Source organism: Dendrobium catenatum, unplaced genomic scaffold (genome assembly GCF_001605985.2).
Source record: "Dendrobium catenatum unplaced genomic scaffold, ASM160598v2 fragScaff_scaffold_651, whole genome shotgun sequence".
NCBI lineage: Eukaryota > Viridiplantae > Streptophyta > Magnoliopsida > Asparagales > Orchidaceae > Dendrobium > Dendrobium catenatum.
In genome coordinates this window covers 279,682-291,423 of record NW_021319113.1, presented here as the reverse complement: position 1 = coordinate 291,423, position 11,742 = coordinate 279,682, and the positions used below count along the sequence as shown (strand labels likewise).

Genomic DNA, 11,742 nt, shown 5'->3' with positions numbered 1-11,742 from the left:
GAACTTATTTGGTTTAAACATTTGATTTGATGAACTTGTTCTGTGTAATCATTGACTTTATTTGTTGAATTTAAACATTAGTACTCTTATTTGTTTGATGAGTTTATTTGTTTTGATGAACATTGTAGAAATTATAATAGTTGTGATTGATTATAGTGGTGTGTTGCTCATGTTTGTCAAAGCTTTGTTGCATATTTTGTGCAGGTTTAGACTTTAGGATAAATTTAGTAAATTATAGGGGGGTCTGTCAATTTTTTTTCAGATGATATAGGTTTTCGGCGGTCAACTGACAATTCCGCCCAGAAAACTCAATATCATACGGCTTTCAAAAGACGCTGGAATTTCAATAACGCCGTCGGTAATTACCGGCGGTTTACCGATGCTTGGCGGCGATTATCCGGTGAGATGCCGGTGGTTTAGCCGCCGGTACTTCATACGGTTCTGACAGCCGGTAACCGACGGTTTACCGGCGATGCACTGGTGGTTTGGACAGCGGCGGTTATCCGGTGAGACGGCGATGGTTTAGCCGCCGGTACTTCATACGGTTCTGACAGCCGGTAAGCCGCCGGTGATTAACCAACAGTTTACCGGCGATCGCCGGCGATCACTCGGCGATGCACCAGTGGTTTGGACAGCCGGTACACCGCCGGTAACTAACCGGCGGTCACCAGCATTACCACCGCCTTAAAGCTGCCGGAAATCGTTTCCTACGTCGTTTTTACCAGTGGTTTTGTGCCGCCGGTGTTTTACAAAACCGCCATAAATCAATCGTTAACCGCCGGTAATAGCCATCGGTAATAACTGAATTTCTTGTAGTGTAAAATGCTTGATGAGGTGAGATAATTTGTTTAAATAATAAATAAACAAAACACAATGTAGTGAAAATTATCAAAGAAGGAGATGCAAATAATTCAAGAGAGCAAAGAACAATAAAGACTATAATTTCAAAAGATATTGTCATGTTATATCTTCCTACTACAATAGTTATATATATAATACAACAATAAAATTTCTAGAAAGTTCTAAAAATAGGTACAAAACAGATATATTATTCCTAAGACAAGCTATACTTAAGATGCACCGCATCACACAAGAGGCACATAAACATGCCATGATCTTTGGCTTGTCACATGGGTGTAGTGGAAGAAAATTAGGACATGAAATTTGATTGACAAGACATGTGATAATATTGAATAAAAAAATATCTTGGTATTAAAATATTGAATGAGTTGACCTCATAAAGTGTAATTCTTTTGAGTTGAAAATAAATCAATCAGTATGTTTTTTTTTAATTAAATTTAGGCTTCGTTTAGGGCGACTTTCTTGTTGCTTCTTAAAACAACTTTATAGTATAAAAATTTTAATTTTTATGCTAAAATGATGCTTTAATAAGCAATTAGAAAGCCGTCCCAAACGAAACCTTGATATTCTTTTAGTTTAGGGTTTCATATGAGTGATATTAGAAGATTTGATTGAGATCAAATGGTTAATACTTCAGTAGATTTGAAAAATTTTAATAGATTCAAAAGCTTTAATAGCTTCCATCATAAAATTAATAAAAAAATTATCTCATTATATCAATATTAAAATTTTGGTTATGATGAAATTCAAAATCTTTTGATTTATTTTAAAAGGATTGTAATGCATATAGAATTTGTATGATATTGATCTAAAAATAAATTCAAGAGGAAGACTTTTATTGCACTAGAAATTAAGTGGGTTATTTTGCTTTTTTTAAAAGTGATATATATTCAATGAAAGTGAAGAGTTATTTTTATTTATTTATTTTTTTTAGGGGATATTTTATTAATGTTGAGAGCTCTAATGAGAAAAAATGTATTGAAGTGTATAAGAATATTGTCTTTAATCTCACATATGATGTCAATTTTTTGAATTGAAAATAAATTTACTATATATGTTATAGATTTGATCTTAATATTAAATTCACACTCCCTATTACACATTCATTTGAGATGACTGTAGTTTTTTATAAAGACGGTAAAGCTGCTGTGAAGATGTTGCAGAAAGCAACTTCGAGCACAAAATTTTCTCATAAGCAGTTAAAAAGCAGCAATCAAACATAAACTATGATTACAATCTGAAAAACAAAGCAGTAATAAAATTGTCCCAAATGAAGCCTGAGTTGCAACTCAAATTGCATCTTAAAATTATGCCAATAAGCACGACCTCCAATTTAATGAGAACAATTACTTTGCCCTAATATGCTTCATTTTTGTCTTTCCATAGAGACAAAAATTTTATTAGTGGAAGTTAACAAGTTTATCTCATTAGGATGGTAATTTGACATGAAATATATTTAGTGTTTGGAGATTAGATAATTTAAGAAATATGATATTAATTCCTAATTTAATTTGGTAAATATATTATTTATTCTTATTGATTATTAAATACAACACATTGAGCTTAACTATAGTAGATCTTCTTTCTTAATACAAAAAATGGGTGCTTGATAGATATTTAGGCTTCGTTTGAAATAGCTTTCTCAAAGCTTCATTTTTCATATTGCAAACACAATTTTTATTTGGTTACTCTTTTTAATAAACTTCTCTACTTAGAAATTAGTCTCCAGCAACCTAAAAAAAACTATTTTCTCCATAGTAACTTTACAACCACGTATATAAAATATTATAGTCGTCCCAAACAAACCCTTATCTATTTTTTTTTTTTTCTTTCCAATTGTGATTAGCATTATATTGTTTGAATTTCACATGAAATAAATTAACTCATAATTAGTGCTCATACGATGGTGGAAGTTGAATGTTATACATAAATATTATTTATAATTTTACAATAAAAAAATAATCATAAATGTTCTCTAAGATCCTTAATCAATTGTTTTTTGTATTAATTAAAATTAGGAAGGAAATTTTTATAGTCTTTAGTAGAATTGTTCGTTGCATGTAGTAGAGGAATATATAAAGTTTAAAGTAGATAAGAAGATTTATCGCTACCACCTTATTGGGCCGTTCAGCTTGTGGGCCTTCTATAAAGGCCATGCTTTGTAGATCTATATGACTTAAAGTCTAATATTGCTCACTTTGATCTGTTGGTTAAGAGCTTTGACTATCAACCGAAAGGTCTTGAGTTCGAAGCCTACACATGTGATGTGTGCGTAAGTTTGCCTTAATTGACGTAAATGTTCCTAAACAAACTCTAACAAGATAAAACACAAACATAATATTCATGAATAAGTTCAAATAAACAAAAGCTCTAACAAATTGAACAATAATAGAAGGCATACTCGCTTAAGCTTGACTCGTTTGCACCTACACTTTTAAGATCATGGATCTATAGGAAGTTCAAAGTCAAATTTGGCTCAAGCTAGGGCTGTCAAAATTAGGTCACGGGTTGAGTTCGTGTCCAACCTGGCACCGTTCGACTCGACCCGAACACGACCCGCTTCGAATATGTTTTACTAAGTTTTTATTTATTTATTTAAACCTAAATTAAATTAAGGTAATATTTACTTCAATCAATTTAAAAATAAATCAAACTTAATTCAATTTGGGCAACATGGTTTATTATTTTTTTGAAAATAGCATTTACTTATTTCATAACAATATTTTAAAACCCTACTAAGTTAATTAAAAAAGGTCAATGAACCCAACCCGATTTTACAAACGGGTCGAAATCCCAAACCCGAATCCCATCCAGTTTGGGTTCGGGTTGACACATACCCGAAATTTTCGTGGTCAGGTTCAGGTTGAGTTTTTTGGCCGTGTCAAATATTAACACCCCTAACTCGAGCAATATAAGAATTAGTTCAAATTTGAGCTATGAACTTTTTTTAGTGTTTAGAACATTCACTTTAACATGACAGATAGGGCTGCAAGCGAACCAAACGTTCGACGAGCAACTCGTTGTTCGATTCGATTAAAGCTCGTTTGTGATCGTTTAATTAACTAAACAAACAAACTTGAACAATATTTTAAATACTCGATTCTTAAATAAACAAACTTGAACACTAATGCATTCGGCTCATTTATGTTCGCGAACAACAGCATTTGAAGTTCGTGAACAAGCTCGACATTAAGCTCGATAAAAGCTCGATTCGTGTTCGATTTTGAACTTGTGAATAAGCTCGATAAAAATAATTAATATTTAACTATAGAATTAATAAATAGACAATTGCTTTTATTATAAATGTGTTCGCTCATAGAAATGTTCATGAACATGTCTGTTTGATAGTTAAAAAAATTTGTTAAATATGTTCGCGAATAAGCTGGATAAGCACTAAACGAACGAACATGAACTAAACACGAACCGAACATGAACTGAACACGAACCGAACATGAACACTCATTAATTTAAATGAACCAAACATGAACACAAACAATAAAGTTCGAACAAACATGAACCAAACTTGAACAAACTGATATTACATGAACACAAACATGAACACTCACATACTCGGCTCGGCTCGGTTCGTTTGCAGCCCTAATGACAGAGTTTCATCCAGAATGAATAAACAATATGAAAAAAACATTAGAGGCATATTTATCCAAACTAGACCATTCTAAGGCATCTAAAAATCTTTTTTTTTTTTTTTCTTTAAAATGAATCCCAAAACCTGCTTTAAATAAACTAATCTACCCAAAACCAATGGAATATACATATATTAACAACCTCGTGCGGAGCTCATATAACCAAAAAAATCAAAATAAGAAGACAAAATATACTTACTATTTCATAAGATGCTGAATGCTGATCCCCCAAGCTGAAGCAAGCTGCGACAATAATTGGTTTGCTGAAGCCCCATAGCTATCCTCCTGCAGGTCCATAGTAGATACTTCATGAAGGTTCAACAAAATTTCTCTCTTAACTTCCATAGGAATGCTAAGGAAATCTGCTCCATTCTCCGTTACCAGATTCATCAACTGGAAAGGGAAAATTACATCAGGCATAGGATGATAAGTCTCAAACAAATTCAGGAAAAAATGGGAAATTATTAGTGAATCTCAAGTATTTCTGAAAGCTTAATGCGCTTTCAGCTAATATTGGGAGAGCGGGCGGGCGAGCATTGGCAGATTCACCTTAAGGCTAAGGGGGACAATTGCCCTCCTGTAAAAATAAAAAAAATCTTTATTATATGATTCTTTAGGTAATTTGTCCCCCTCCATATTTTTTCTAGTCTTTATTACAATGATTTTTAGGCAATTGCACCTCCCGGCCCCCCTCTAAAAGTTTTAAAATACTATGATTTTTAGGCAATTGCCCTAACATACTAAACATATTGTATAGAGATGTTATTGTTAGGGAACGATGAACCAAATACAAAGAGAAATAGTAAAGAGACTCCAAAAATATACTTACAACCAAAAATTGTTATGAGGGCGCTGTCCCCGAAAACCCCCGCAGGGGCGCTGCTCCTTGACCCTCGACCTGACTGGGCAGGTCGAGCCTCGCCAGGGGGCGTTGCCCCCTTGGACCCCTGACATATCTGTGAAGCGTACAACGATGAACAAATAGGAGTCGATAGGTATCACCCTCGAAATAAATTTTGGTTGTAAGGATATTTAAAAAAAAAAAAAACTCTGCACTTTTACTTATAAATTTGCCCCCCCTTAAAATTAAGGCTGGATCTGCCCCTGGTGGTGTTTTGGTAAATCTATGAATCAATGCTTTGGAAAAAAAGATAGACCTTGCAAATACCTGTTGAATCCAAGCAAATGCTATATCAAACAAGCTTTGTTCCAGCAGCAACTGCCCGACTGCATGCAATAGTTCAATAGCTACTTCATCTGAGAGCTCATTGATAACAGGCCCAGATCTTTCCATCAGCTTCAAAAGCATCACATCATCTCCCCTAGAAAGCACCTCTGCATATGCTGAATCCACATCACCAATACGAATTGAATCCATTGCACCCTCCTGGCCGGAATCGCCATCTGCCATGGCATCCATATCTTTTTCAGGAACTGGCCGTCGTGTTGCAGCTCGAGAGGTTCCATTATCGTCCCCAGCCACTCGAATAGCTTCCAAAGTAGCCTCATCCTTGGAGGCTTGCCAAACACTTCTTGCAGAGGGACCTTCGCCGAGCCTAAATGGTCCGTCAGCTTTGTCCCAAGCCCTCCGGCCGCTACCAACTTGATCGCCTCCATGTTCATTTCTTAGCAATCTACCACCAGCTGAAGAGGCCATTAGACCTCTCCTTGGAGCAGCGTGTGCATAGAATTCTTTTCCCCTTGATACAGAAGCCATGCCATCTGTTGACAGATACGGAATTCTACTTTCAGCTCCCCGGCCGAACTTTGAAGTGGTGGTCTTGAAGTCCATTGTAGTTGCTAAGGATCTTACAGGAGATCCTTCGAACCCCACAGTCATATTTCCTCCTCTCCTTCCAAAGGAAATTGACAAGTCTCGTGCCATTTCTTCAACAACTCTCTCAAGTCCATGAACTCGGTCTTCCAGGGTTATTAAGCTATCATGGGAGCCTTCCATGAAGTGCTGAAAAGATTTATAGAGCATAAATATCAATAACCTTGTCAAAACAAAGTGAAAATTCCAGTCAACTAAGCAAAGTTGGCGATATAAGGTAGAACCAATTTGTTCTGGTGATTAAGTTCCTGGGAATCCTGATAATCTAAGATAAATATGATTCATTATCATCCTCTCGGTTTCATTAATTCTTCTTAGTTTCGATAGATTTGCCGCTGCAATGCACCAATCTTTTCAGCTATTCCTCTGCCAACCATCTCAAGCCATTGATCTTTAAATCTGTGGGCTCTAAAAATTCTCATTTGGCCCTACTGTGAGAATTTTAGTTTAGTCAAATACTCAAATTTTTAGAAAGTATATTGGATTGCAAATAAAATATCACCCAGAAGGTATATTTTATGAGAACTTTATGATTCGATTCTTGGTCTCTCATAGGCATGCCTTAATAATATTACCCTCCTAGAAGGTATGTGAGGTGATATGACTTCACCTTGCCTTGCCTAATCAACTAGGCAAGCATCCAGCTTCCCTTTACACCGTTGCTTAATCTTTTTTATTTTTGCCACTGTCCATTTAGCATAGTCAATGTAATTTTATAAACCTGCCAAGGCATTTCTCCACTAAACTTAGATAGATAAAAATTCATAAGTTATAACGCATCATTATACTGTGACTGAAAGGAAATTTAATTCTGCTCTATGCATGCAAATCAGGAAGAAATAAATTAAATCCAATCTTAATGATCAAACACAAACCTGCAACATGTTCATAAGATATGCTTGTTGCCTCTCTAAGTGAGATAACTGCCTCTGAATGCCCAACCAATTTACTTTATTATTCATAAAAGAGCTTTCAACAAGACCATCAGTTCGTGAGATACTTGAACGGCTTGCAAAGGAGTCCCCAGGGTTAAATTCCACCCTATTGGAAGCATCACAACCCCTCAGTTTCGAGTCTCGGAACCTCAATTGCTCTGAAAACTTATCACGAGCAAGGAAATCTGAGTTTTGTTGTCTTCCATGTGCACCTAATCTTCTTTCAGAAGTATTATAGCGACGATATGAATGTTCAAGATTTTCATTCAATTCACATCCAGCAACAACACCACCCTCAGCTGAGCCTTTTTCTTTTCCATCTTTTGAATGCGAGGACTGAGGGCGTTTACGAGGTACCACAACTTCAACAGGAACATCATCTGAATTTCTTGATTCGAGTTTTTGAAAGAACTCTGGGTTTAACTCTTTGTCTTTCAAAGAGGGTGCCTTTATCTTCAGTAAATCTGCAGCATTCTCTGGTAGGATGGTGCACTTTACGGGGGATAGAGGCGCACCGCCAGTAGATGAAGAATCAGCAGATGAATCCTTCACAGATTCTTGTCTATCACTATTGAGATTCAAATCTTTACTGTCCAAATTCTCGTCAGAATGTCCTGATTCACCAACTGTAACACCGTGTAACACCCACGGAACACAAATAATAAACTTGAACTACATGAACACTAATGAGAGGCTCGCATTGTACCTTTCAAACTCTCAGCTCCTTTATCTGAAATCTTCTTCCATAATTGTAAAGCCTCCATCACGCTCTCTCTCACGGGCTTAACCTGGTTAAAAAGAAATATGAGACATTGAACAAACTTGTAGCCAGAGTAGCCATACCGATTTAAGAAAAACAGTCTCGAGCTATAAACATTCAATCTATTTGTGGAAGAAGATGCATTTGTATCACGTACCCTATAAAATCCATGAAAATAAGAAACATGAAAAATCACCTTATCAAAACGACAAGCCTCCAAAGAAGCAATAGTTTGAGATGCCCCATCAGCAATTAAATGGCTTGATTGGGAGGCCAACACACTGAATGTATCAGCAGCTGCTTTACGAGTTGCCCAATCATTATTCTCAAGACATTCTCGAACACTTTGCAGCACATTCGGCATACTCTGGGAACTGATTGCTCCAACCTGCAAGAATTTTGAGATTATTTTTTCCAACCAATCCAAAACAAAGCTATTCTAGGACATTTACTAGGGTTAAAGATTTAGAAATCACAAACGCTTTAAACCATAATAATATGCTTTTGATAGGAAATACTTGAATATTTCAAGTAAACCCTAACAAAATTGATGAAAACAACGAGAAAACTTCACCAATCTAATGGAAAAACAGCAAAATAGTAGTTCATGGACGGAAACAAATAACCAAGATACCAGTGATCCTCAATTCGAGAGGAGGATCGTTCTCTCTCAATCCCAAGATGAATCTAAGGCCCAAGACACCAAGACAAGAACTCCGAAAATCAGCCACCAAAATAAAGCAGAACACTAACCCTATTTCCTCTCTCATACTTAAAGCATACAATTAATCATCATTTACTCCTTAAGTAAAAGAAGTTAAAAAAAAATACAGATAATCATTAAAGCCAAAAGATAGATTAGCCCTTGCCATCCGCTCCTTTGGCTTCAAATATTTGACTTTGAATCTCTAGTAGACCCCACCTCCTTCTCTCTCTCTTGCCGCCGCCCCTTCTTTTGTAAACCTGAACTGGCCCATTAGAAGGGTCCGGTTGAAGTTGGGATAGTTCAGGCTGAACCGGCCTATCAATACCGCCCTCCCAAAGAACCTCCTATTCCTCAAGGTAAAAAGAAGGAAATTGATGCTTCATCCTCTCATAAGGCTCCCATGTCGCATCGTAGTTCAGAAGATTCTTCCACTTGATCAGCACTTCCTTAGCTCCATCTTCTCTTTGGCGAACCCCCATAAGCTCCAATAGTTCTAAAACCACCTCTAGATCCTCAGTTAATGTCACCAGTAACTCGGAGCTTGCTGCAGAAAAGCGACTAGCTGCATATCTTAATCTAAGAGTACTAAGCTAAGAAATTCTCGGAACTTATTATTAAAAAAAAAGAAAAAAAAAAAACTTCAGTTGAAACTAGTAGTTAATGGCCAATTGGGTTCAACATCACCCAGAAGAAGTTTGGGACATGATGTGCAATTACTGACAAATGATTGAACTATCCATTTTAAAAATATGATCAGCTACTTAGATTATATCGTAAGATGGTATTTTATTTAAAATTGACGCAAGTTGACCGAGACTTTCTGCATTAATTTACGCTTAAACTTGTTGAGACAATCTTGTGATTGACTTATTATTGAAATTAATTATTAAATTTATGTCAAACTGTTTTTATCTGTAGATTACGATTAAAAATGTTACATAAGCTTGTCAAGTTGTCTTTTCTTTTGTCTTTAGTAGCAGCAGCTTGAATCATCTCAATAACCCAAACAAAAAAAAAAACTTTATTTAGTTCCGAGACTGATTAACAGTGGTTTCAACAATACGCCAAAAGTTACGAGAAAGTGTAGGACTCGAACGGATAAATAATTGGTAGCTGTTGACTCTTTCATTCAGATGGCTTTGTCTGTGTCTATTTACGATTTAAAATCTTAAAGCCTGAATACACTACAGTGATCTGGAACCTTAGAGAACTTCCAATGGTGAATGATCTGTGTGAGGTAGGATTTAGGTTAATTGAGTGGAAATGAGGTAAATCACTGTTCTTTTTCCTTATCTTAAAATTGCCCTCTTGATTAGAGGGGTTACTATCAAAAAGTAAATCCAAAAATCATCCTAATCTACAAGAGATGATGATAAAAAAAAAATTCATTTTAAGAACAATTACCATGGTAAAAAAAGGAAAATAAAAAATAAAAGAAACAACAGGGGATGTCTGATATTCTATATTTGGTAAGAATTCAGAAAAATTTAGCTTAAATCCAGCCAAACTGTTTTCAGGTTATAATCCTCTTCAAATTTGATAAAATCTGGATTTACAGGATTTACTAAAACCTACTTGAGTTAAATCCTACTTTAGCTTAATAGCCCCAGAAAATGGAACATACCTAAAACTGTCTCAAGTTGTCAGCTTGCATAATGCTGTCAAAATAAATAAATAAGAAAAAAACAAACAGCGAGCAGCAGGCCACTTCTTCTAAACCAGAACTCGCTTCATAGAAGCCCAGCGACAGCACAGCATAGCACAGAGCAAACTGAAGAAAACGAACCTGGGCCAATTTCGAAAGCACAGACAGCAAAGATCCCTTCGCAAGACAGCTCTGAGCTCCAATCATCTTACATATTCTAGGGCACAGCCTCTGAAACGCCGCAGCTCCGCCTCCCCCTCCCCCTCCCCCTCCTTCCACGACTTTCCCAAGACACATTGCCGCCCCCGCCTGCACCGTCTTACTCTGTTCCCCCATCACCTCCAATAACGGCTTCACAAACAAACCAGCCACCGGCGCCGCCGCCCCCGACCGTCCATTTCCGGTTTCCTCAGCATTGGATCGAAGATAGATCGCCGCCAGCGAGCCAGCCGCGTCACCACAAGCGTCACGAAGTGAAGCGTCTGATACAGGGTCCTTGAGTCGGCGAACAATGAGATTTATGATTTTGGGTAGATGAGCAGCGGCGGAGTCGGGGTATGCGGCGCAGAGAAGAGCGAGAAGGCGGATGGATTCGCGGCGGGCAACAATGGGGGAGCTGCGGGCACCGGTCGGGTCGCCAGGGGAAGGAATAGGATCGTGGAGTAGTGAGGAAAGGAACATAGGGAAGCCGTCAGCGGGAAGGGAGCTAATTATGTTTTCGAGATCGTCGACGGCGATCTGATGGGTGTCACGATCGGAGAGCTTCGAGAGAGAAGAGAGGATGCGAGATTTGAGATCAAGCATGGCGAGGTGGGAGGAGAGAGAAGATTGAGAAGGGGATTTGGAAGCTTTGGAGGAGGATCTGGTGGTCGAAGACATTTTTGCAGTGGGGAAGAAGGAGCTGTGGAGAGCTAACGAAGGGGATCTCCGAGAAATGGGAAAGAGGAATAGTGGAGAATATTTGAACTTAGGATTGTGTATGTCAAAAATCTATTTTAATGAAAATTATATAACTAATAACTAATTATCTAAATATCTAATTATAGTTTTAACTTCTAATTATATTAAACTAATTTGATGATAATTATACAACTAATAAATTATCAATAATAATTAAACTAATGTAATGATAATTAGGCTACTAATTATTTAATTAAATATAATTATATTACTTATTTATACTAATTATTAGATTAATTTAAAATCCAAGATTTGGCTTTGTCTCTTTTCCTCATTGCCATTTCTTCGTGTTGTACATGCTTCGCGTGATGGGAGCTCGCTCTCTACTTCCTTCTCTGCTCAAGGCAGAGGTACTCGAATGGAGTGAAAAAGAACTGGAGAAAGTTCTTCTTCACCT

At 36.8% G+C, this 11,742-nt stretch overlaps 1 protein-coding gene across 4 annotated transcripts; it reads right to left on the bottom strand.

Moving 5' to 3' along the window:
* Nucleotides 1-4,374: 4,374 nt before the first annotated feature.
* Nucleotides 4,375-11,324, bottom strand: LOC110103820 (TORTIFOLIA1-like protein 1). 4 transcript variants are annotated; one of them, XM_028695507.1, is made up of 7 exons: nt 10,527-11,324; nt 8,231-8,422; nt 7,981-8,062; nt 7,215-7,900; nt 5,674-6,468; nt 5,335-5,461; nt 4,724-4,898 (listed from the first exon to the last, which is right to left on the bottom strand). In XM_028695507.1, the coding sequence occupies exons 1-7, from the start codon at nt 11,262-11,264 to the stop codon at nt 4,858-4,860; spliced, it is 2,661 nt and encodes an 886-aa protein (XP_028551340.1). In that variant the 5' UTR covers nt 11,265-11,324; the 3' UTR covers nt 4,724-4,857. The 4 variants fall into 4 exon arrangements, with proteins under 4 accessions (XP_020688336.1, XP_028551340.1, XP_028551338.1 ...); XM_028695505.1 differs by having other exon boundaries at nt 4,760-4,898; nt 5,568-6,468; XM_028695506.1 differs by having other exon boundaries at nt 4,760-4,898; nt 5,568-6,468; nt 7,215-7,888.
* Nucleotides 11,325-11,742: the final 418 nt, after the last annotated feature.